At 43.2% G+C, this 26,592-nt stretch overlaps 3 protein-coding genes across 10 annotated transcripts in view; 1 reads left to right on the forward strand and 2 right to left on the reverse strand.

The window, feature by feature from the left end:
* The window catches only part of ATG4A (autophagy related 4A cysteine peptidase), a 53,991-nt gene extending 50,747 nt beyond the window's left edge, over positions 1-3,244 (reverse strand). For 3 of the 6 annotated variants that reach the window (XM_082717397.1, XM_082717395.1, XM_082717393.1), the window contains exon 1: positions 3,108-3,244. In XM_082717397.1, the coding sequence (XP_082573523.1) occupies positions 3,108-3,129 (22 nt within the window). In that variant the 5' untranslated portion in view covers positions 3,130-3,244. Of the gene's footprint in view, positions 1-343; positions 496-3,107 lie in introns of those variants that run through there. The other 3 variants (XM_082717396.1, XM_082717394.1, XM_082717398.1) reach the window with 2 other exon arrangements.
* PSMD10 (proteasome 26S subunit, non-ATPase 10) lies at positions 433-8,133 on the forward strand. Of its 2 annotated transcripts, none has more exons than XM_082717415.1 (5): positions 433-767; positions 3,251-3,349; positions 4,226-4,372; positions 4,467-4,554; positions 7,216-8,133. In XM_082717415.1, the coding sequence occupies exons 1-5, from the start codon at positions 654-656 to the stop codon at positions 7,221-7,223; spliced, it is 456 nt and encodes a 151-aa protein (XP_082573541.1). In that variant the 5' UTR covers positions 433-653; the 3' UTR covers positions 7,224-8,133. The 2 variants fall into 2 exon arrangements, with proteins under 2 accessions (XP_082573541.1, XP_082573540.1); XM_082717414.1 differs by having other exon boundaries at positions 454-767; positions 4,467-4,633.
* Positions 8,134-13,633: 5,500 nt separating this feature from the next.
* The window catches only part of VSIG1 (V-set and immunoglobulin domain containing 1), a 38,325-nt gene continuing 25,366 nt past the window's right edge, over positions 13,634-26,592 (reverse strand). For both annotated transcript variants that reach the window (XM_082717380.1, XM_082717379.1), the window contains 5 exons: positions 25,513-25,711; positions 20,090-20,245; positions 19,566-19,685; positions 15,491-15,644; positions 13,634-15,050 (listed from right to left, as the gene is read on the reverse strand). In XM_082717380.1, coding sequence (XP_082573506.1) covers positions 14,669-15,050; positions 15,491-15,644; positions 19,566-19,685; positions 20,090-20,245; positions 25,513-25,711 — 1,011 coding nt within the window. In that variant the 3' untranslated portion in view covers positions 13,634-14,668. The remainder of the gene's footprint in view (positions 15,051-15,490; positions 15,645-19,565; positions 19,686-20,089; positions 20,246-25,512; positions 25,712-26,592) is intronic.

A 26,592-nucleotide genomic window follows, 5' to 3' on the forward strand; every position in this document is an offset into this window, starting at 1 on the left:
ATCACCTTAGTACAGAGTCATATACTATCACTGCTGTGACAGAATTCTGCCCTGATGCCACTCTGCCGAGATGTCGGACTAATTAACCCCTACTTCTTTCCACTCTTTTGGCGGCGGCAGGGAGGGGGAGGGTAGCCACAGCCACCCGCACAAGCCCAGGAGGCAGTCCTCAGATCCTACCGTTGTCCCTTCCGCCTGCCACCGCAGGTCAGGGCCCCCGTGGGACAGGACCTTTAGGCTCCCATAACTCTCTTGCCAGGACCCCACACCCGTTTCTTGTGGCCGACTCAATGGCCCAATAGCGACCACCCACCCCGGTTCCACACGAAGCCGCTCCCCGTACCTGACTCCATTCTCCAGCTGTCATCCTGGGCCAATTCCACCGGCCACTTGACTACGGCGGCCGCAAAGGACCCTGGGACCTGTAGTTCCGCGCTGCTAGGGGCTGAGTTGGTGAGAGTGGCAAAGATGCCTCCCCGCCCGGAACTGCGCTCAAACTGCAACTCCCAGAGGCGCCCCGGGGTGGGAAAGAAGCAAAGGAACGAGGAAGACCAGTGATTGGTGGTACGCTGCCGGCTCTTTTGATTGGCAGTCGTAACTGGCGACGTGAGGCGGTCGTGGATCGCGCTTCACGGAGATCCTGGGAAAGAGACATGGAGGGGTGTGTGTCCAACCTAATGGTCTGCAACCTGGCCTACAGCGGAAAGCTGGAGGAGTTGAAGGAGAGGATCCTGGCGGATAAATCCCTGGCTACTAGGACTGACCAGGTAAAGCAGTGCGGAGGCCTCTCCGCATGCGGTGGCGTTGACGAGGCCCAACGTGGCTGCCTGGCCCAGCCCAAGGGAGGCCGGTTCCATAAGGTCCAGATCCCCGCCTCCGCCGCCCCATCTTTAGACGGGGTCACCCTAGGACTTGGAATCGGCGCGGCAGGAGCGAGCCCCGCAAACCTCAAATATTTTGGGGAGGAGCGAGGGTACTTAGCTCCCTGAATTTTGGATATTTCTAGAACGTTTACCGCGTTTCTCAGAAGTGCCCCATCTTTGAGCGGCCCGTGGAGGAAAGCCTTTTTTTTTAATGGGTTTCTTTACTTTTTACTAGTCGTTTTATTCCATGAAACACGTGTAACCAGACGTCAGTTCTGTGCCAGGCAGTTTACTGGGAGCTGGGGATACAGCTGAGTGGAAGAAGCAAACGTTCGTAACGTAACCCCAAATCGTACATCCAGTAACAGATTGTAGTGGCTGCTCTGGAGAGCAGTTTACGTGGTGCTTTCAGAACACAGAATGGCAGGACCTGACTTAATCTCTCTTAGAAGAGCGAATGTTGTGATAATTGAAAAGGTTTTGCGAAGGAGGGAAGGTTGGTTAGATCTTGAAGGTTGAGTGGGATTCTCCTGGGGGAGTGAAGGGGCATTCCTAGGCAGAGGCGGACCAAAAGGGAATGAACTTTGGGAAGTGTTTCTGCTCTTCTCCTCAAAGGACCCTCGTGCTTTGACCCCAAGTTTCTAGAAAGATTCACGGCGACCTCAGCAAGCCAACAAATATTTATAGATTACATTCTGTATGACAGGTACCATTCTAAGCACTTATCAGTACAGTGTCAGGGATCTACAAATCTCCATTTTGTGTCTTTTGGAAGAGCAGAATTCAGGAGACTGACTTCTGGAACTTCCCTTTATTGCTCAACCTGAAAATGGCTTTACCTTTACCTAATTTACCTTTGTGATGGTCTGATAATATTTAATACTTAAAATTTAAGTTAATAATGTCAAATTAAGATTTAGTAATCTGTTCTTCACTGAGTCAATGGAATAAAAAAGAGAAATAAAAAACACAAATTTGTTTTCATCCCCCCTTTAAAAAAAATTATCTATGTGGGGCGCCTAGGTGGCTCAGTGGGTTAAAGCCTCTGCCTTTGGCTCAGGTCATGATCCCAGGGTGCTGGGATGGAGTCCCGCATGGGGCTCTCTGCTCAGCAGGGAGTCTGCTTCCTCCTCTCTCTCTGCCTGCCTCTACCTACTTGTAATCTCTGTCTGTCAAATAAATAAAATCTTTAAAAAAAAAAAAAAAGAGGAAAGCTATTCCAGGTCAGGAAACTTAAGAACTAAGGCTCATATGCAAATTACAGGCCTTGTGTGGAGCCTGATTGAAACAAGCCAGCTATTAAAAATCACTTGGGGGACAACTCGGGAAATCTGAATACTGACTGAGTTTTAGATTTTATAAAGGAGTTAGTATTAATTTTGATAAGTGTGATAATGGCCTCATGGCTATCTATGTAGGACAGCATCCTTATTCTTTAGATACTGAAATATTTAGGGATGAAAAATCATGATATTTAGCATTCGTTTTTAAAAAATTACCTCATCAGGAAAAAAAAAAAGCCCTGAGGAAATAAAGTAAGGCAAATATGGCAGAATAGTAAATCTAGATAATAAGCATATGAGTTTCTGTTACAGCATCTATTTTTATGTGTTTGAAATTCTTTTGTAATAACATTTAAAATACTACTTTCTTTTCCATAGAGCTAAGAAGTACAGCTGTCACTGCAAAAAAAAACAAATTCCCTTTGAGAAACACAACTAACTCCTGACTTCTTTTTCTAAAAGTAATGTTGCTGTCTAATTTTGAGTGTGGTATTCTTTTTAAATATATAGATAATCTCAGCTAGTTTTATGAACATTTCTTTCCCATAAGATTCATTCCTTCTTTCCAGAGCATCTAGAAATATCAGCATCAGACAGAGGTTTGTGGCCCAGCTTCACCATTTACTAGCTATGTGACCTTGGACAAGTTGCCTACCCTGAGGAGTCTTAGTTTCCTCATCTGCAAAATGGGGATAATGTCCACTGTCCCGGATCCTGGAGACTAAATGAGACGATGACTGCAGAACTCTCAGCAGAGTGCCTGGCATAACAGTACATAAATAATGTCATAGTACATAGCCAGAGCTCTATTCCTGCCAAAGTGGCGAAATCAGTCTCGTGCTCGACTGCTTTCGAGGCTGTGTTCTGCCCAGAATTAACATTCATCATTGGATTCTCCCCCATGTCACTGAAGCCTTGTTCTCTCTTACGACAGTAAGTAATATGGTATAAAGTTACCTACCCCAGGATCCTGTGCTCTCCATTTCTTATTTCCAAACTATAGGCTTGCTGGCCCCAGTGTTAATCTTTTTCTGCTTTCTTGCCTTCCTTCTTCTATTTCTCTTCAAGAATATCAATCGTCTTGCTTCTCTCTTTCCCATGCAGGACAGCAGAACCGCGTTGCACTGGGCGTGCTCAGCCGGACATACAGAAATTGTGGAATTCTTGCTGCAGCTTGGAGTGCCAGTGAACGATAAAGATGATGTGAGTCCTAGGCAGAGTTGATAAAGGCCTGGTTATCTTTAGACTCCAGACTGGTGTTTACGGAGGACTGCGTATCAAGCTCACAGACAAAACTGTAACCTTTATGACTAGGCAGTTAGTTACAGCAGGGCCCTGGTGACCTCACACAGGTCTTTGGGTGCATTATTTTAGAACGTTGGTTCTGCCACTCATACCCCATAAGTTAAGGTTAATGTGTAGATTAAGGCTACAAGACTACAGATCCTTTTTATTATGTTGGAAAGCTTTTTTGTGTGTGAGCATTGCCTGAATACTCAGGGCCTGGATATTCTTTTGTTGTTGTTATACAGAGATTTATTATAATGGTATTGGTTATATTAAGATAAAACTTGGTGAAGAATAAGGATGGAGATGTTTTGTAGGCAAGTTCCTTTCCAAGGATGCTCCCTGAAGGAATATTTATAATAGCAAAGAAATAAAAGTGGTTCAGTGTAGACCTGGTTGACTATAGTGGGAATAGCCACATTAGTAAAATGATATTCAACTAATAAAGTCAAGAATCCACAGAAGGACGTAGAAAATTCTCACAAGACAAGAAGTTGACATTGTGGGAAATGCAACTCACAGAACTTTATATCCTATAACCCCAATTGGAAAACACATTAGAATTACACCTGTATCATTCTTTCTGTGTTATAGGATCATGGGTGGTTTGGTGTCCCTTCTGTATACATCTGCTCTCCAAATTTTTTGCAGTGTTTAATGAGGGGAAAAGAAGGTCACTTTTTTTTTTTTTTAACCATTCACACACAGCTCTTTGTAAACCGTACCTACATATCAGCATTAATCCCTGTGCCTTTCCCCCTCTGGTTTTCGTACTGCCTTCCCCTTTCATAGGCAGGTTGGTCTCCTCTTCATATTGCTGCTTCTGCTGGCCGTGATGAGATCGTAAAAGCCCTTCTGGGTAAAGGTGCTCAAGTGAATGCTGTCAACCAAAATGGCTGTACGCCCCTACATTACGCAGCTTCCAAAAACAGGCATGAGGTAGGCCTCCGTTCCTTGCTGCTCCTCTTGAGCTCTGAACCTGTACACAAGCACAACTAGATGTCTGCATTGTTTTTTTCTCCTGGGGTTCCAGATCGCTGTCATGTTACTGGAAGGCGGGGCTAATCCAGATGCTAAGGACCATTATGAGGCCACAGCAATGCACCGGGCGGCAGCCAAGGGTAACTTGAAGATGATTCATATCCTTCTGTACTACAAAGCATCCACAAATATCCAAGACACTGAGGGTAACACTCCTCTGTAAGTGACAAGTAGCAGTCATCTGTGCTCTCCTTGACATTAGCCTGCTTGCACTAATTCTCACACATCGCTTCTTTTTTTTTTTATTCTGCTTATAATCGTAATACATGTGTATGACAAAAAATTTGGAAACACACATAAGTATAAGGATAAAAGCTCAAATTACCTATGTACTTTTCATATATTTTCTCCCATTCTTTGTATGCAAATGTGCATATTTAAAAAAATTTTTTTTTGCAAAATCGGGATCATACTCTGTATGTGATTACATTGTGTTCCTTTAACCTCAGTATATTGTGAGCGTTTTCCAATGTCATTAAAATTTTTTTATTTAATGTTTTTAAAACATTTTTGAATGGCTCTATACAGTTCCATTTTATGGATGTGCCAGAATTTAATCATTCCTCTGACTGTATGTTTAAGCTTTTTTGAGTTTTCCATGAATATAAATCACGCTACATTGATCAAGTTTATACAAAAATCTATGGCCATATTGTTGATGATTACCTTAGTATAGACTCCTAGAAGCAGGACTGCTGAGTCAACAAACACACACATTTTGAAATTATTGTTATGTATTGTCAGATTGCTTCCAGAGGAGTTGTGTCATGGTACCCACCCCCCAACAGCAGGTTTGAGAGTGCCTATTACCCCCTCACCAACACTGAGAATAGCCTTCTGTTCTATCAGACATGGTGTTTCAAAGTTGTCATTTGTGTTTTTATTATCAGCGAAGTGTAACATCTTTTAATGTCTCCAACTAATTGGATTTCTTCTCCAAATTAAAACCTTCTGTGTGTCCCTCTCTGCTTTCGGGGAATTAATTTATTTTTTGTGATTTTTTTTAAGTGCCCTCAACTTGATATACTAGAAATATTAACTTGCTATGTTAGTCGAAACTGTTTTTGCCAGTTTCTCTTTTCATGTTTATTTATTTTTTTAAAGAAACAGAAGTTTTCAGCTTCTAAGTAGTCAGATCTGTTAATCTTCTCTCATGACTGGAAAGTCCTTTCTCACCCTGAAATTATTTAAAGATTTACCTGTATTTTATTGGAGGCTTTAAAAAAATTGCATTGGTTTGGGTGAGAGTTACCGTTCTTCATGTAACTCAGGTCCATCTGGAATTGATTCATGCGTATGACCTGAGGCCACCGTCTGCCTTGGAATTTTTTTTGGCAGTACTTGGCTACTTTTCTTCCTTAGTGAGTGGTGACTTTTTTTTTTAAAGATTTTATTTATTTATTTGAGAGAGAATGAGTGAGAGAGAACATGAGAGAGGAGAAGGTCAGAGGGAGAAGCAGACTCCCCAAGGAGCTGGGAGCCCGATGTGGGACTCGATCCTGGAAGTCCAGGATCATGACCTGAGCCAAAGACAGCTGCTCAACCAACTGAGCCACCCAGGCGCCCGAGTGGTTACTTTTTTGAACCAGAAATTCTGAGTCTCCTTTTTTTTTTTTTTTCCAAAGATTATTTATTTATTTGACAGAGGGAGATCACAGTAGACAGAGAGGCAGGCAGAGAGAGAGAGAGGGAAGCAGGCTCCCTGCTGAGCAGAGAGCCCGATGCGGGACTCGATCCCAGGACCCTGAGATCATGACCTGAGCTGAAGGCAGCGGCTTAACCACTGAGCCACCCAGGCGCCCTCTGAGTCTCCTTTTTAGTCTAAAATGAGATTCAGTCTTTTTTGCGAGTATGATTTTCTTAACTCTTCGTTTTAAAAATCTTTTCTCTGGTCCCGAGTGACTCTGTTTAGAAAGACTTGCACATTCTAGCTCTTTTCTCTGTAACAAGGAGGAAACCTAGGAGTCAGGCAGGACAGGGTCCCGGGAAAAGCCTAGGATTTAGGGAGAGCTAGGTGCTGTTTACTCTATTCAAACTCAGCCTTTTAATCAACTATGTTAAATACTTACATTAAGTAACGTGGAGAAGTAACTTAACCTTCCTAAGCCTTAATTTCCACATCTGTAATATGAGGTTAGTAATTCCTTCCTCACTAGATTGTTGTGCGGCTTAAATAACATGACAAGGTAAAGCACCTGTTACCCTGCCTAATAAACCGTTACCGGCCAGCCATGTCAACATAGGTAAGGACTTCAACCTCTGCCACAATTTCAACTGTAAATTGAGGATGATTATCACCATGTTAACTTACAAGGTGGCTGTAAGGGTCAAATGAGATAACACCTTTTAAACTGCTTTTTCAAAATTTCAACCACACAAATTGCTATTAGCAGATTATGAGCTGGGGCTTTTCTAAGTCATAGCCCTGAAGTATTGAGTGCCTTTGGGGCAAACTACTCTGATCTCCCTAAAATATGGATGCTGTTCTTAGGCTGGCATTAGATCCCTTCTTAAACTGTCATGTATCCAGAATTAGGATAAATGATTTGATACCATGAGACCATTCCATGGAATTTTAGTTTACCAACAGTCTTTCCCATGCAGATCGATCTTCCTTTCCTGATTATATATTCTAATATTATACCACCTAGTAATATGCCATTCAGACCACCTCTCAGGAACTCCTCATGGTTACCTAGAATCAGTAGGGAGTAATCAGTCTTTGTGGTCCTCAATTTCAGACACTTAGCCTGTGACGAGGAGAGAGTGGAAGAAGCGAAACTGCTGGTATCCCAAGGAGCAAGTATTTACATTGAGAATAAAGAAGAAAAGACACCCCTGCAAGTGGCCAAAGGTGGTCTGGGTTTAATACTCAAGAGAATGGTGGAAGGTTAAGCAGCTTGGATGTATTATTCCTGTGTATGTTTTGTGGTTGTCCTAGTGTCCTGGAAACTCCTATCCTTGTGCACAAGCCATCGTCCGTGAATGATGAAGTGTTTTCGTCTTCAAAGTCTTATAAACATGTTGAAATATTGTTCCTGCTGAGGTCTTTGTTCTGAGCTTACAGCTAGCTTGCCCAGCATTGAATAACTGTTGGGATTGTTCTACTCTTGTTGTACATTCTTCCGTACCGAGTTCGGGTTAATTTCGACTTAGTTCGTTCTGTGGCTGTGATGAGTCTCCAGCACTCTGCCCTCGGAGGCAGAACAACTCCGATAGCACCAAGCCATTTGTTCTGTCACATGTTTCTAGGTAGGTTCTTGAATGTTCCACTGTCCAGTTGAAACACAACCTGACTTTTCTCTCAAGCTTACTCAGAGGCCTATACCAAAAATTTCTGTTTTTTCAACAATACACTCTAGTTTTATTTTTGTTATGGAACACGTATGTATTTTGAAGGACCAGATTTTCAGTTGGAGGGCATGATATCCAAGTTCAGAATTCCTAAACACTAAAATAATGCAAAATAAGAGCCGGTGTACTCATGTATCTTTTTAATGAGCTTGTTCCCTCCAAAATAAAATGTATTTTTAAAACAGAAGTTTTAAAGTACCTGTATTAAGTTATCCTGTATTGGGAAATGTCAAACCCGCTAACATATGTAACAAAAATGTATTTTGATTTGTATTCCAGAAACAAAAAATAAAATGTTGAGAGAATCTCCCAGTTTCTCTTTCAAGTCAGTTAGATGTCCCATGTAACCCTTAAAATCCTTCATAAAGACATTTCTCAGTTTTTGCTAGCTCTGAAGTCAATAAAATTAGTGAAGCTTGAGCTGCAGCTAAAATCTTTAAAAATGGTAATCTTCTGAATTGCTAATTAAGTGTGGACCAAAAGAAAATAAGTGTGACCTTGATCTCAATCTAGGGAAACAGCGTAAATGATTGCTAGTCATAAAATCTAATGAACTCCAAGTGACTCTTCAAATTTTTTTTTTAATTTGAATCTCCTGCTGCAAATATTGCTTGAAATCAGTAATCCCGGTGAGCCCATAAACTTGCATTAATTGTGGGTCAGACTTAACGGCCAGTAGTTGAAATGAGTTCTATATACATGAATAGTGTCATTGATAATGTGAAACCTGTACATAAACATTTTGAGTGCTGATCATTACAGATATTAATCAGGGAAGCATCTTCTAATGCAACGAAATGTTTGCTTATTGAATGCCAGGGATAGAATTGATGACAGAGGAAATCATTTCTTTACAGTGGTTTTTAGCGGTGAAGAGAGAGTCAAGTTGTATTTAATTGAATTGGGCCTGTTAGGTCTGAAGGCTTTTACTCTTTATAAACACTGACTTTATGTCTAAGGTAATCGGCTTTATGGGTATGAAAGAGAACTGATCTTAGTTCTTTAATAAGACACAGATGGAACCAAGCCTCAGTTAATTTGTAGGCTACTGGAATTTTATAAACTAATAATTATAAGGATATTAATGGCCCTGGATACTGATCAGATTGTTATCTGTTCATATAAGAAACCCGATAGAGATGAATCTGATTCAAGGTCAGCAGGTTTTACAGTTGCTTCCGAATGAATCCCAGAAAGATGAGAATTTCATTTGTAAAGCTTAACTGAATATAAGCTGAAAGATGCAGGTAAATAGGAACAGTGGAAAAAAAGTGTGAGTATCTGTTGGAGGGAATCCACAATTTGAGGGAATTTCTATGATACTCAGAGTAAATCCGCATTTGCTTCATAATCTTTGATTTAGCAGTTTAACCGTATGACCCCTGTGTTTTGATTTCTCCCATTTCTTCACTGTATCAACTATAGCAAGGTCATGACGTGGCTGTGTCACACTATCACGTCTGGGTCCTATCGTGTCACACTACCGAGCCCCCAGGTCAGTCTGCAGGCAAGTGTGATATGGTGGAGGGGCCCTTTACTTTGGGTTCTGTGGCCCCAGCGTCACAGTTCTGACTGCCTGAAATTGCAGAAATTTGTATGCATGTTTTTCTGGGAAAGGGTTTTTTTCCATAGCTTTCACCAGATTCTCAGAGGGATCTGACTGCCCAAAAGGGTAAGAATCTCTGGTCAAGAGGAAAAAGAGCATTGAACCAATATCTACAATAGTATAGTTCTGCCACACTATATAGTTTATAAATACTTATAATCCATTCTCCATTGCAGCCTTTAAGAAGACCAAAAACCATCTCCATTTTACATTGAGAAAATACCCAGAGCCAGAGGAATCTAGCTTTCCTGGGTCCTGGTCCATTTTCTGCCTGCCTCTTGTCAAAAGCTGGACCAAATGAAGTACTGTGGCATTTTGATAATAACCTGATAGTTGTAGCACCTCCCCCGCCCACCCGGACCTCAGGCCTCCCCACCAGCTGCTAGTCTTTACTTGAGTGATTTGTTTTTAGTTTCCTGAAACCTTCCTTAACATCTCTAAGTCTTTTGTTTTGTCTTGTTGAAACCAAAGCTTCAAAGACAAGATGATTGACTAGTGATTGGTTTGAACCTTTCATGAGACCCTCTAACCTGTTTTCCACCACATAGACATTGCAAAACAATCTTTTATTACTACAACTTTGGGTTTATTTCATTGAAATTAATTTGTTGCAGTTGAAGAGCATTACACTGGGATCTAGCAGATGTGGTATAATCTTGGGCAGATTATTTTCTCTTGTCACTCACAGAGTCTTCTCTCTGGGGATCGGTGGGGGATACATAGGAATGAGCCAACCTTTTTATTTTTTATTTAAATTTAATTTTTTTTATTTTGTTTTATCAGTGTTCTAAAATTCATTGTTTGTGTACCACACTCAGTGCTCTACGCAGTATGACCCAACTTTTTAAAACCACATTTACCCCTGCCTATCTCTCCAACTAAGAAGGTAACTCTCTCATTATTTCCCCTCTCCACCCAATCATAGGGGTAGGCCATTGTGTGTGTTAAGACCCTCAGGTGTGCTGCAGTTGGAAAAGGTCGAGGGCTATTCTCCCAAAGCTCCCTCTTAGCTCTTCTAGCTTAACTTACTTAAAGCTCATCAAGCCTAAGTTACCCAGAGGCCAGGGTAAGAGCTGCAGATATTAACCCCCCAGTGTGTATTGGGGGATAGAGGTCACCTGGTGCTCTGAAGGCCATTGGAGATATCAGCGTACATGATTTCTTAGCTATTGGTCAAGAATCTCTATGTTTTAGTCCCTTCTTCTCATAGACCCCTGTAATGTGGAGGCCCTCCCCGGTGCAGTACAAATGTCGGCCTTCCTTGCCTGCTCTCAACACACTGTTGTTGATAAAATGCAAGAAATTGTCACAGTTAGCGAGGCTGTAAAACTCAGGGACAAGAGCTAGCTCATTCTTATCATGATATCACGGCCACAGTACCTGGTTCATAGAAGCTGTTCAATCCATTTATACCCAGCAGATGACTGAATAAACAGATGAATTTGAGGAGAATAAGGACCTACAGCCAAAAAACTTTTCTGTTGACTTTAGCATATCCTAGTTGCTAAGTGCAAAAACAGATGGAGGAACTTCCTGGAGATTTTTCTGGGTAGCAAGAAGTGAATGGTTAAGAAACCTACAGCTGCTTTGGGATTTGATTGTGACTACCCACTTAAATTTTAACTCTCTGTAGCAAAATAAATCCGGTAGTACACTCTCTGAATGAGAATTATGCTGGAGTAATTTTTAAGTTTAATCAGAATGTTTGGGCAATGACCCATTCCATTTCTTATTTTCTGATCCACCTTTGCTTGGTTCCATTGTTGGAAAGCTCTTTAACATGAGCCCATTTTCCTGCCCAAGTAAACTTTATTTTTTTTTAAAGATTTTATTTGTTTATTTGACAGACAGAGATTACAAGTAGACAGAGAGGCAGGCAGAGAGAGAGAGAGGGAAGCAGTCTCGCTGCTGAGCAGAGAGCCCGATGCGGGACTCGATCCCAGGACCCTGGGATCATGACCCGAGCCGAAGGCAGCGGCTTAACCCACTGAGCCACCCAGGCGCCCCCAAGTAAACTTTAGTGAAAACTTTGTTACGATTTCATATTTTACAGGGTCTCAGGATTTTATCACAAAACAAATACATGGTGTATTATGGATATACTAATAGAAGACTGAGGAGATCAAGATGAAACTTGCACTCACCCTTATAAGTAGGTAGAGTAGATGGTAACCCACATGGTTTGATGTGAGAAGTCTCCTTTTTCCAGAAATAGCTCCCCTCAGGATTGTTCCAGTGCTTGAAATTCTACCATTTAGACTCTTTGGATTAAGGAATCCCCTGTGTTCAAGAATCCCCTTTCCAAATGTAAATACTCAAAAGAGAGCTAGCTCACTATCAATCCAAATGACATCACTGGATGATAAAAGATCATGGTCACTAGACAAAAACAGGTCGCAGAACCGCTGCCTTTTAAAATCAGGTGGAGGGTGGGGTGGTTGGTTGGGGAGTGTTCCTGGAGGGCCCAGTCCGTTGAATGTCCAACTCTTGATTTCAGCTCAGGTCATGAGCTCAGGGTCCTGAGATTGAGCCCCACATCCGGGCTCTGCGCTCAGCAGGGTGTCTGCTTGAAGATACTCTCCCTCTTCCCCCCCGCCCCACTCAACCTACATTCCCTCAAGTAAATAAAGAAAATCTGTAAAAAAAAAAAAAAAAAAAAAAAGTAAATAAAGTGGTAGCAAGGGTAGAGGTAAATCCTGAGCAATGAATGGGTGGGTGCCTGGGTGATGCAGAGCTGAGTGGATCACTGAGCTAGTAGGTACATGAGAATCCTGGGTGTTTGGAAACTAAGATGCCAGATGGCCTGGAAGGGCACTGAAAGGAGAGATCCCAAGTTACCACTTCAGATTAACCCTACTTACTTCCCAGCCTTACCCAGCTAAGGTTTTTGCATGGGCAGCATGTACTCTGTATTTTTAAATCTGGGCTTTCCCCTCCATTCCTGTTTGATTTTAGCTCAGCTTCCAGGCTATTGAGATCATTTTGAGTCCTACAACCTAGTAATCATTCTCCTCAGGAGGAAGGCATCCACACATTTGTTAAGTGTCCCTTCTCTGTTTTTATCTAAGTCACTAGCTCTTAATCTTGGATTCAGGGAGTCTGTAATTTACCTAAAACTGTATAAGACACTTTGTGTATATAAGTGGTTTTCCTGTGGAAAGGGGTCCAGAGTTTTCAACAGATTTTCAAGGTGATCCATGACCTTCAAAAAAAGTTGAAAACCGCTAAATCCACTATTCATCAGTATTTTGACCAAAGCAATGCTGATAAGGACAGAGTTGTGTAAGATCACCAAGAGTGACTTCCTGCTCAGCACCAGTCCATCAGAAATTTGGGAGGTACAGCTATTGACTATTACATATTGGTCTCTTGTAATTCGCCTCTATTATAAAGGCAGAAGAGAAAAGTGAATTCTAGCTACTTTGATGTTCTGGTAATGGAGATTTTTACACTGCTGGTGTTTAGTTTTTAATCTTTAAATAATAGATCATTCTCAAAACCTTCATCATTTTGCTTACTGGACCCATCAGACACTGTGTATCATAATATATTTAATGTGAATGGAATTATAGATGCTTCAAAAAATCCCTATGATTCATTGAAAATTGACACATCAAAGAAAATACCTAAGTAAAAGCTTGTTACTTCTCTTCATGGCTCCACATAAGTGTAAATTAAATGTTAAGTTCTATCTACCTTAAAACCGACAAAGGTTCTACCTCAACTTCTGTGTAAGTATATTCTCTATATAAAGGGCTTTGCAACTTAAGAAAATCCCCTACATGAAAATCGGGGTGTGGTAAGTTAGAGATTCATTACTTCATTCAAAAAGGATTCACCTTGGAAAGAAGCAGACACAAAACAAGTACAGACTGTATGATCGCATTTATACAAAGGTCAAGAAAAGGCAATGGCTGACTGAGCATAATTTAAAAATAATAATAAAAAGAAAAGAAAAAGCAAAGCTAATCTCCAATGACAGAAAGCAAATCAGTGTTTGACCGGGGCTGGGGTGATGGTGGGATTGCACAAAGAGGCATCAAAAACACTTTGGATTTGGTGGAAATGCTCTATTTAAACTGTGGTGGTTTCATGGGCATATACATCTGTCAAAACTCATCAAATGATACACGTGAAATGGGTGTGCTTTATTGTACATGAAGTATATGTCGATAACATTAATAAAAGATTTACCTTAGGATCATTCAAATAAGATTTTATTGAGAATTCATTGAGCCTCAAAATAAGATTTAAAATCTGATTACACGAATGAGAAAGTCTACGTACAAATTTTTTCAAGTGGAATGTGGGGAAAACACAATCAATGAAAAAAACATTTTAGCATGTTATTAACAGTTAGCATTTATACAAAAATGGTATCAATTAATGTGGAATATCCCAACAGCGAAACAGATTAAATAATTAGTTCAGATTATCTAAAACAGATCTTAAGTGTTCATTTAGAACAGTTTCCTATTCTGGCCCTTCTAAAGTAGATAGGATCAGACAGAGTGATAACATCTCATTAGAAGCTAAACTGTACACCACCCATGATCCTAACATTTTGTGGTCATCTAAGGAACACGTCATTTGGAATTGTTTGCCTGTACCTCATCTAGCATTTAAGAATTAGGTTATTTAAAAATTTTGCTGTGCTCAAGATCTTGTAGAGCAGGGTGGTTCCTTGGGAAATCTAGTATGATAAATGAAGCACTGATTTTCTAAGACCTCGTTTGAATATGGACCCTTTATATATCCTCCTCTGGAATTTTTGAGGATTTCTCCCCCCTCCCATCTCTCTCAAAGAATGCTGGCAAATTTTTGTCTTTGTGGCCATTGTGAAAATGAATTAGGGAAGCCCTGACCAACTGATCCTAGGAATAGCATTGAATCCAGTTAATGCCACCTTGTCATGTGTGCCTGCGGAATGTAACAGAGTAGCTGAAAATAGAGAAATGAGATTTTCCAAAGTCCAATGTAGATATTGCTGCAAAATGCCTTCAACTGAATTAGAAAGTCACTTGCTTTGTCATTAGTCACGCTTACATGTTAGAGTGAAAGTAACAGAGGAACCCTTGCATTTATCTTGACCTATTTATTTTGGATCAAAGGCAGGAGCCCCTTGTTAGAAGAGGGCAGGTCAGAAGAGAGGGACATGGTGGGAGACTGGCTAGGGCAACTCCAAATGCCAGTAATGGGTTCCCTACTGATGAACACTGTACTTGGCTACTAGCCTATGGCCTTTTCACTCCCTTTTCCCTGTCGCACAAGGGCTCCGTTACAATCCCGGGCTCGGGGTCAGACTCTGGCTCCGGCTCCAGCTCTGGCTCTGTCTCTGGCTCAGGCACCGGGGCAGGCTCTGGCTCCAGGACAGGCTCCGACTCTGGAACAGGCTCTAGCTCTGAGACAGGCTCTTGCTCTAGGGCAGGCTGTGGGGCTGGCTCCCAGACAGACTCAGGCTCCAGCTCCGGCTCCGGGGTCGGCTCATGATCTGGACCCAGGGTGGTAGTGGGGTCATTCTTGTGGCCAGAAGGTGGCAGAGTCGCTTCGAGCTGGAGAGCATGTTCCCCCGCCATTGCCTCGAGCTCTGTACTTTGGTTTATCTTTGTCATTGGTCTGCAGGAAGAAGGCCCAGGGAAGAACGAGTTAGGGTTCATCATTTCACGTGGAGCCCTAGGCTCTAGCTTCAGTGACCACAGGTTTCAGTCTGCTCAGGGCCTCTGTGACGTCTGGGATTCTGACTCACTGTCACACTGCACGCTTGTCTTCTCTCCCAGCCAGAGAGGTTAGGTCTCAACAAGAGAATGAGAGTCCAAGAGAGAAAAACTATGATTCCAGAGGTGGTTAAATGAGTTGATAGAGAACTTAGAGCAGAGTCTGGCACAGTTGTCAGGAACTGGTAGCTGCTGCTACCCTTCTTCTATAGAAGCAGTGAGGGGGAGCAGAAAGGCACCCCCGTATGTCGGTCTAAAGGGGGTGCCGAGGAAGAGCTGGCTGATAGTGCGACGCCCGACAAATGTCAACGTTCAAGTAAAGGCAACAAAGTAAGATCTTACTCAAGTTCTGTGCTGGTTTTTGAATTTCTCTTCCTTTCCTTCCCCTTTGCCTTGGCCTTGGCCTTGCTCCTTGCAAAGCACACAACAGAGGTGATGATGGCAGCACCCAACAGGGCACCCACCAGCGCCCCAACGATGATTCCAACTTCCGGATCTGGAAGAAACAAGCACCTGGTTGGTAAAGTGGAACACGCTGTCTGCCTCCCACGTGCACATTTGTGGCCCATGTGGACTATCCAGAGCCTTCATGTGGTGGGGAGCATGACTCGTAGAGGCTAGAAAGCCCCACGGTGGAACTCACCCATTCACACAGATACACACAGACACATGTGCCAACCTGGGGAAGGGGGCACAGAGCTCACTTTCAAAATAGGGCCGAGGGAAGTGAGTCTTCAATGGGCATCTGCTTGATCCGTGAAGGAGACACCACGGAGCTACAATCTAGTAACTGGAGAAAGGACCCCTGTTACAGGCAGGGACACTTCACCAGGTTTATCCGGAGCATAGGGGAAGTAGGTCCCTAAAAAACCTCTCCCACGGATGCTGTGCTCACCAAGGAGCCTCATGTATTCTGGCCACTGGAAGAGGTATGCCCATTTCCATATACAGGTATCTGGTCTATCTGGTCAGCCTATGGAAAAACTCAACGAATGTGCGACCATCCAGATGTGAGCGCCAGACCTTCCAATGTCTCTGGGAGACCTTGCCTGAGTTCCAGTGGGCCCGTCCCCATCCACCTCCCTTCAAACAAGGCTGGACGTCTTGTATTTTGAGATGAGAGGCTAGTTGAGTTGCCTGGTCATTCTTTCAACTTTTGATGATTAAAGGACTCTGTTGCGCACGATTTGGAAAGTCATGCGGTTCTACTAGACTTCAGGCAAGGAAGCAACAGTCCCCATCCCTGCTCCTCCCCGTCTCTGTGTCCCATTCACTAGAGGCAACCAACTCTTAATTCTTTTTGTTTCATCATCCGGTATTTGCCCCCATGTTTCTATTGTGCTTGTTTTAACCTTCCGATTTTTGTCATTTTTTTTTTATGACCTCCTACCCTGGAACAGTGGAGATTGTCTTCTCACTCCACTCCACTCACACATTCTCCAGACAGAGCCAGAGCACAAATTGTAGCATCAAAGTTTACAGGATTATGACTATGTAAATATCGTTTCACAGCTGCAGAACATAATACATCCTATGATTCTTGGTTTTTAAGAAATTTTTTAGGGGTGCCTGGGTGGCTCAGTCGTTAAGTGTCTGCCTTCAGCTCAGGTCATGATCGAGGGTCTTGGGATCGAGCCCTGCATCGATCCTGCTTGCCAGGAAGCCTGCTTCGCCCTCTCCCACCTCCCTGTCTGTGTTCCCTCTCTGGCTGTCTCTATCTCCTTCAAATAAATAAACAAAATCTTAAAAAAAAAATAGAAAGAAAAATGTTTAGTATTTTTTTAATATTTTTTAAATTTTTCTAAACATATAATGTATTTTTATCCTCAGGGGTACAGGTCGCCAGGTTTACACACTTCACAGCACTCACCATAGCACATACCCTCCCCAATGTCCATAACCCTACACCCTCTCCTAAACCCCCTCCACCCAGCAACCCTCAGTTTGTTTTGTGAGATTAAGAGTCACTTATGATTTGTCTCCCTCCCAATCCCATCTTGTTTCATTTATTAAGAAAGAAAAATGTGCAAATAGTCTCCATGTGGAGCCTAGCTTGGGGCTTGAACTCACGTCTCGAGATCGAGACCTGAACTGAGATTAAGAGTCAGACTCTTAACTGACTGAGCCACCTAGGCGCCCCCCTCATTATGTATGATTCCTGTACATTTAAATTGTTTCTTTGATAATTAATTTGTTAATAATTGTCTCATTTGGGGATTTTTTAAAATGTATTACTACTAATCCCCCAAATTTCCACTAAAACTGTTAAAACTCCTTTCAGTAGGTTTAAACACATCCGATAACCTTTTGGTTTCTTAAGATTTTTTTTCCCTTGGAGACATCTCTTCTGGAACCCTCCATCCTCCTCCCCCATCAGGGACTGGTTGCCCTCCTAAGCCTGCTGCTGTAGTGCCATCATCCGTCAGCTGCCTTTCACCTTCATCCCTATTTTATAGATAAACGGGTTTTGCAAGTTCTTTCAAGATCCAGCTCAAATAGCACTTTGTCAATACAGCTGGCTCTGGCTTTATAAGCATAATTAATTGTTTCTTCTTTAGGGTCCTAGAGGCCCTGTACAGATTTCTAGTCTAGCATTTAACACATTTTACTGTTCGTCCCTCTAGCTAAACTGTGCGTTCCTTGAGTGTAAGACATAGATCTTATTAATCTCTGTATCTGTACCACCTATGATAGTTCCTGGCATTTAGTAGATATCCAATTAAGGTTTGAAGGAGGGAGAGGAGGAGGCAGGCAGGAAGGGAGGGAGGAAGGCAGGCAGGCAGGCAAGCAAGCAGGCAACCAAATGCGAACATCATTTTAAAAGAGTATTTGAGCAGAAGCAAGGCTCAAGTACAAGTCCCAAGTGTCTACAGGTGCATTATGACTACTTCTGGAAAGGCAAAACGGGACTGGAGAAGATAATGGAGATCTATAGCAGAAATGATCCAGGGACTAGGGGGAGAATGAGACTATAGACGAAGACCCGAAAGACCTATCTTCACCTTTGAATAGAAATTAGGTGAATGAAGAAGCAACCTGGAAATGGAAAATGTTTGATTCCAGACAAGTGAAAGGAAGAAAGCTTAGCTTCATAGGAGAGCGATGGTCCAAGGGAACTGGCCATGTGGATATGGTATGTATTAGTCACAGATTCAACTCAAGTTAGGAATAATGAATAGATGACATGATCCTAAGTGTTATTAAGTGATCATTCAAAGGTGTGGCAAGGGGCACCTGAGTGGCTCAGTTGGTTGAGCGTGTCTGCCTTCAGCTCAGGTTGTGATCCCGGGATTCCAGGATGGAGCCTCCCCTCCTGCTGAACAGGGAGCCTGCATCTCTACCTCCCTATGCCCCCTCCCCTCCCCCACTCATGCTCGCTCTCTCCAATAAATAAAATCTTTAAAAAAACAAAAAACAAAAAAACAAAAAAAGATGTGGCAAGGTATCCCTTGTAAGAGCTTGCCCCTGACTGGCCAAATTTAACAACTCCAGGCCCTCAAGTCTATGCTTAGTAAACTGAGCACCTTTGAACTGGAAGGTTGTGATTTAAAGCATTCTGGCTGGATGTCTGGGTGGCTCCATCAGTTAAGCACCTACCTTTGGCTCACGCCATGATCCCAGGGGCCAGGGATTGAGCCCCACTCAGGCTCCCTGCTCAGCAGTGAGCCTGCTTCTCCCTCTGCCTGCCGCTCCCCCTGCTTGTGCTTTCTTCCCTCCAACTCACTAACAAATAAAATCTTTAGAAAAAAAATAAAGGCATCCTCGCTCTGCCATTCACTAACTAGATGACCTTGGGCAAGTCACTTACCTCCTTGAGTTTCAATGTCCTTTTCAGTAAAATGAAGCTAACAATATATTGTGCCTCCATAAGGTGGCTAGAGGATTGAGTGAGATAATGCTCACAATACCTAGCCATTATGTGCCTGGCACATAATTTGTGCTCCACGAATATTAGCTACTGGGACTGTATGTACAGGTGTTATTTTTACTACTATTATTAGAGGCAGATCTTAGTGAATTACTGAAGAACCAGAAAGTTTGTGAGCTCCATGTCTAACACAGATTGCTGGTTTCCCCTGGATTCACCAACAGCATCACAAAGAAAATCCAGCCTTGTACTATCAGTGGGGCTGCTGTTTTATTTATTCGTTCATAATACCTACCTTTTAGAAATTTTGTGAGGGTAAAACAAACTTGTTGTAAATGTTTTAGGGCAGTGTATGGTACATATTAAGTATCATGCGAATTTTAGATATTAGGATAGTAATAATTCAGCCTGTCAACCTAGAAATAAACCACCAAAATCACCCGAGAGGCAGGAAGGCTTAAGCAGGGATCCTAATTAATTCACTTAGTTGGCAGGCCCAGGATACTTGACTTAAGGAGAAAGTGCATTAAAGTTGGATGATCGACTCACGGGAAGAAGTTAGATCAATTTCGCAGGAACTGTTGCCAAGGCTGTTGCTAGCTGTGCACTGGTAATAACCTTGTTCAAAACTGGTCAGATTTCCAATAACCAAAGTCCCAGTGGCTGGGTCTGTCAAAAACAGGAAACGGACTTTTGAAATTTCTTACAGAGGGTACAGATCATGTCATGGTAAACAAATCACTCCTGGCCGACCCACTTCCTCACATTGCCTCCACCCCTTCCTTGAGCTGTCCAGGGTCCCGCTAGACTCCTCAGGACCCTTCCAAAGGTAGCCCACCGGGGACCATGCCTCTTCCCTCCATACCCACCACCTCTGAGTGAGCCAAACACTGGCTTGACCACTAGGGTTTGGGGAATAAGACCAGACCACAGTCATCTTGCTAGGAGATCTGCTTTTTCCTTCTCCTTTCCAGAAGGACTGAGTTCTAAAGACTGAGCAACCAGCCACACACACGCCATCAGCCAACCACACACACCAGGCCTTGCCAGGGGCCACGGAGGGCTGAACTTACTGAAGTTTTCTTTCACTGGGATGATGTCTCCACCTTTGAGTTTATACCAGTAATATACAGGAGAAGGTGTCCCGAGCACAGAGAGGCAGGAAAGAGATATTGGATGGCCAGTTTCTGGTACTCCTTGGATGCTACAAAAGGGCTTAGAAGGTCTGACTGTAAGGCAATGACACAGAGTAAAAATGCTGCAGGGAGAGTTGCAACCAGTCACAATTGGAGGCCACTTTCAACTGTCATTTGGTAGACTACCGCACTAGGCGCTCAGTTTTGAAAGCTTTACAAATTTTGTGCAAGCGTTTTCCAATTGTACCACCAGGTGGGAGTAGAACACTTCAGGTCCAAGGACCTGCCAGGCACCAGGCCATTACAATTCTAGCAGCATCTCTTCCGTCTGCCTCCCTCCCCAGATTCATGACTGTGAATTTCCGCATTGTGTCTTAAAATATGCCTTTATTAAGACAGCCAAATGTAAGCAAACACTAAATGACTAAGGACACAGTTTACACTTTTGAAGCCCAGTTTTAAAGGAAAATAGAACGCTTAGCTACTTCGAAATTAAGTTGTTATTTATTTATTTATTTTTTACAACCTTTGTTTTATCAATGCCATATTTTTCCTTTCCTTTAGGAGTCACGGTTGGGCATTTAGTTCTCAAAATTAGTGGATGGTCTGAATTGGCCTGTATCCCTCATTGGTTGGGGAAGCCCATTTTGGACAAGGTGAGCTACACAAAGCTGAAATCTTTATTCATCTTTCATCCCTTTTGTGTGCCCAGCACTGGACTAGGCACTGGAAATGCCCCTGTAAGGTCTGAAGTGGGATGGGGGGAGTAGTGGGAGATGTGGCCAGAGAGCAGCAGAGGCTACAGTGTGGAAGGCTTTGTATTTCATATATTTTACGTGGTGAGCAGGACAACCACGGAAGGAATTTAAGTAGGGGAAGGATGGTGGTCATTTTTAATGCATTAGATGGTTTGCTCGCGTGCTGGGGGTGCCAGAACCAAGGGAAAGGAGGAGGCAGAGTCAAGGGGTCTCAAGGAAGTAAAATCAGTGGGACTGGTGGCCAAACGAATGAGGTATGAGGAAGAGGGCACAGGCAGTGATGGCTCCCAGGTTTCTGATTTGGACAGCTGGGTATGTGCCATCCCAAGATAAACACAGGAGGCACAGGTTTTCTGGGATGGAGAGAGGAAGAAGGGGTGATGATACCATCATCTGGGGACACACTGAGTCTCAGCTGTTTATGAAACATCTACGTGGAGGGGTCCTGTGGGCAACTGAGGATCTGAATTTCCTCATTCGTCTTACTGCTCCCACCTTGTTCTAAGCCTTGTGTTCCATATAGGTAATAATCTGAATGTCAGTACTTAGCAACTCACCTTTGCTTATCGTAACTTAGGTACAAAACCCGCCGAAGACACAGGCTAGCTATGCCTTAAATGTTCTGGACTCTGCAGCCCTACAGGTCTCACCAGAGGGAGCAGTTAAATCCACATAGACCACCGTCTGCAGCTTCACTCTAGCTGTGTTTAGACAAGTAACCTCACCCAACCAAACCTCAGCTGACTCTTCCATGTAAGTGTGAACAAGAGACTGCCTGATCTCAGGCTCATCCAAACATACCGAATTTCGATAAACGAAATGACGTCTACAGCACCTTGCATATGGAACTGCTGTTGGCCACAGGCAGGACTAATTTCTATGGCCACATTTTATAGTTTTCTACTGAAGTCAATCTTCCAGTCTCAGACTCTAACCGGCTGGACCCAGGATCAGGAAGACAGAGATGGCTGGAGGTCTTTGGACTGCTTCTCCATCCCTATCTTTTAAACAGGTGGTTTTAAATTTAAATAAGTATTTTTTGGGGCACCTGGGTGGCTCAGTCGGTTAAGCATCTGCCTCGGCTCAGGTCATGATCCTGGGGTCCTGGGATCAAGCCCCACATTGGGCTCCCTGCTCAGTGGGGGGGCCTGCTTCTCCTCCTTCTTCGGCCCCTCCCTGATGCTTGCGTGCTCTCTCTCTGTCTGACAAATAAATAAAATCTTTTAAAAATCAGTATTTTTCTCTTTAGTTCTTTATTCTTTTTTCCTTACCGTTGATTTTCTCAGATGGGAACATCTCATTCGATTTGCTTCCCTGAAGCTAGCCTGTTTAACCGGAAGTCCATTGCAACTGTCACTAGATTTAGAGAATGTCCTGTTTAAAACCATGATGACTCGATGGCCTTTACACAATTTTGAACAGAAAATTAAATGAGGGTGTTTCTGGAGCCCAGAATCAATGCCAGATAGGCTTTTTTTTTTTTTTTCTGAACACAATTTCCGCCCTTTATTTTTTATTAACAAAACACTTAGTGAATCACTTTGAGCCATATCCCAAACCTATATATTTTCTAAAACTACTGAATCAGGATTGAATTGACATTTCATCTAGCTAACGTACCTGGTAGAATTTGGATGTTTTACTGGCAAAGCCATTGATCTACCATTTAGCATTATTGCTTTCAGCAAAATGAGGGTGGGAGGGAGAGGCTCACCTCAGAAAATCAATGAAAATGCTTCATTGCGTCCCCAAGCCTTCCCTAAATTCATCATTTTCTTTTTAGGTGCCAAATCACGGAAGGAATATGATGGTCATTCCAAATGCATATAAAATAATTACTCAAATGTCAACCTGGATTTTTTTTTTCAGAGACACATTTTCCAAGGCTATCATACCTAATGGAAGCCACTCAAATGAATGATCATCCAAGCCACTTGGGCCTCTGCTCATTGTTGTTTCCTTTACCTAAGTCATGCCCTGCCCCCTCTTCTCAAAACTTTTAGAGGGCTATAGCCTATCTTTTACATCTTTCCATCTCCACTGTGTAGCACAGTAATGAGACGGGTGTTCAGGAGTTGCTGAAATGAATTTATGCATGGAGGAGTGAATGCATGGGACCTACGCCCATCACTGCGCCAGGGAATGTCTCTGGGAAATGCATTGCTGGGAAGTGTGGTTGCAAAGGATGTATCAACACCTCTCCCCACAGCTGGCCTCCCTGACCCCCCTGTCCCATCCATGCCCCATCCCTCAGTCAGGGTAAGCAGGACAGGCACTCAAAGGCCATGGAGCTTCAGAAAGGTAAACAACCTCTGTAATTTTTAGAGAAAATTATCGGTCTCAAGATTTCCAGAAAGCATGTATTTGTACAAGACCTTAGTTCTTACCCCAATCAATAAAAATAGAATTCTTGAGAGTTCCCAAACAAGATAATCCACAGACTCTTCTGCCTTTTACCTTGCCTGGAAAAGTCATGACACAGTCATGGTGGGAACAACTGACCCAAAGACTCATGGGAAAACAACTCAAAGAGAAAATGACTCTCAACTTCTTGGACTAAGGATTCTCCGAGCTTTCAATTTAAGAATATTAACCTTCCTGGGGTGACTGGGTGGCTCAGTTGTTAAGTGTCTGCCTTCGGCTCAGGTCCCGCATGGGGTCCCTGTTCAGCAGGAATCCTGCTTCAACCTCTCCCACTCCCCCGGCTTGTGTTCCTTCGCTCACAGTGTCTCTCTCTGTCAAATAAATAAATAAAATCTTTTTTTTAAAAAAAGGGACATTAAACTTACTGTCTAACTATCTCAGAGCTTTTTCCAAGCTCAGAGATAGAGGCTTGGCTTCTTTAGGTTGTTTCTGGTCAGAAGGACAACCCAGAGCCAGGGAGCAGCAGGAAACCATGAGAGGACGAATCCCTAAATGCTTTGAATGTGGAATCTCTAATCTATCATTTGACTCATAATAAACCTGTGAAGACAGGGCAGGAATTACAGCTCTATCTCAAAATAGCCAGAGAAATGTGGACTGATGTGCCCAAGGCCACTGAGTAGCCAAGTATGAACTAGAACCTAAGGCTTTGGACTCCTAGCATCTGTGCTGCACTGTTTAGTTCCCAGGTAAATGACCAGTCTTCCAAACCTGAACATCAACTCTCCTGGGAAAAGGCTTGTGTGTAATTCTCTTGTCTTTCCCCTGTACCCCAATGCCTAACATGGGGCTCAGCAAAATAAAGGCACTATTGAGCTACCCCACTCTTAAAACTCAGTTCCTGATGACCTTTCCCCTCCTTTCCAGGTGGGCAGATGCAGTAGCACACCTCATCTGGGGCATCACCTGGGATGCAAGCTCAGACAACTCTGGATGGTTCTCCTAGGTGTGCACCTTTTACCAACTGCTGCTTTTCCAAGCCAGTCAGTTATCAAGTCACTGGTTTGATCTAGTTCCCCCTTTCCTGGGATAGATATACACAGCTTGAAAGGAACAATGACTAGATGGGCACCATTTGGGATTACTTAGAAATGGGAGAGCCCTTAGCTCAACAGGTTAATCATTGAGGGTTGACAGCCCTTTCCTTTCTCCCTTCAGTACTTCTGCAGCCCTGCAAACAAGACCTTGCTAGGCCTCCAGACAGGAGCAAAACATCCACTGTCCTTTCTGAGATCGGAAGGAGGGCTAGACATCATCAAAAAACTGTTAACTCGGGCGCCTGGGTGGCTCAGTTGGTTGAGCGACTGCCTTCGGCTCAGGTCATGATCCCGGACTTCCAGGATGGAGTCCTGCATTGGGCTCCGAGCTTCTTGGGGAGCCTGCTTCTCCCTCTGACCTTCGTCTCTCTCATGCTCCCTCTCACTCATTCTCTCTCAAATAAATAAATAAAATCTTGAAAAAACAACAACAACAACAACAACTGTGAACTCTCCATGAGCTGAAACCATGCCTCCAGCATTTTAAACTTCATGGCTCCTGGCACAAAACAGGAAGCACTCAGTAAATGCTGTAAAAATGAACCCCTCCAAGTGCATTTGAAAAGCAGATAGGACTTGCCAAATGTCACATCATGAATATCTGTGTATAAATAAATTCTCAATTCTGGCTTAACCTGTGGTCCTCTTTCCAGATAATGCTAACATTTTCAAAAGGGACCCTCCTGCCTTTACTCAAAAGAATGATTTCATGGTGGGACTAGCGGGAAGGCTTAGGAGAGTTCATAACTGGACAGTTAGCTCCCCCAGGACTGGCTCTAATCTGAAGTTCCCTCCAAAGGAGTTGCTAGTGATCATTTAGTGGGGACAAGTGTGTCATCCCATCTGTCTTCATTCCACCCTTCAGAGACCCAGATCCCTGGAGGTTGGGTCATCTTCTGCTATCTGTCATTTGGCAATTATTTCAATATGTTTTGTGAGTGATTTCTTGTAGCTTGGTTGTACTCCAAGGGTTGGCTTGGTGGTGTGTCTCTATTTCCCCAACAAGAAAAGGAGCAGGGAGGATATTTATCCCTGGGACTTAGATAGCACTATTGCTTACTTCCCTGGCTCACTCAAGGTCCTAAGTTGTTCCAAGAAGAGGGAAAAAAAGAACAAAACAAAACAGAAATATTGCCCATACCTAACACATTGACTTGAAGGATGCCTTGATTATTTCCGGTGAAGTCAGGGGGGTTGTTAACATCGCAGATGTAGACACCACTATCTGCTGGTTGCATATGTGAAATGGTGATAGAGGCGTTATCTGGATCGTTAGACCCTACAAGTCGATCTTTAAATTGCCCGATGGCTACAGCTTGTCCACCTTCAGAATAGTAAATCTAGGACAGAAAGATGGCAGAAGTGAGAACTGCAGAGTGTCTAGCGCTAAGATAAGCTATCTGGAAGCACCCTCCATCTGACCTTGACCTTTGCTGGCAAGAGGCAACATTCCCACCCACCCTCTCCCACACAGAACAGATCCCATGGCAAACGGTGGTCTCAATGGGGCTGTGCACAACTGCACAGGGCTGTTTTCTCAGGGCTGTGCACAACTGCCTCCTCAGGTGTGTGCACAGCCCTTCTGTGATGTCATCTCAGGAGGGACATGTGCTGATCTTACAGATGATCAATAGCTGGAGATGACAGGTTTCAACTGCTAAGCTTAGGCTAGATCAAGGTGCTCACCTGAGGAGCCTACCTGGAGGAAACTCACTGTATAGAACACAAATGCCTGATGGGAAAGCCAAAACCATCATTTTTCCCCTGCTTTATAATTTTTTCCTTATTATTTGATTTTACTTTACTCAGTGGGACTAGAGGACTCTCAAGTTTCCCTAAGAGTTAGAATATTCGTACTCTTTTCATACACACCTACTCCTCTGGATAAACAAACTCGGGTTTATACTGTTTCTTAGAAGAGTACCATTTCAGAGCAGAGGGGCCCCCAGGAAATCATCTGGTCCCATCCCCTCACGGTGACCTAGGAAGTGCTTTGTCAATGGCAGCTCCTCCCTTTCTCCCCATGTGGCAGGAGGCAGAACTGGAATTATTATTTCATTTAGACGGATAAGGGCCCTCAAATCCAGAAATATTAAATGCCTCATCCAAAGTCAAGTCACAGGCTTCATTCATTACTACTATGATTAACCACACTCGAGGAAGATCTGGGTTCTAGTCCCATCTCTGGTAAAGATCATGAATAGTTAGATCATAATGGCAA

This window comes from Mustela nivalis (genome assembly GCF_964662115.1).
Source record: "Mustela nivalis genome assembly, chromosome: X".
In the NCBI taxonomy this organism is placed as follows: domain Eukaryota; kingdom Metazoa; phylum Chordata; class Mammalia; order Carnivora; family Mustelidae; genus Mustela; species Mustela nivalis.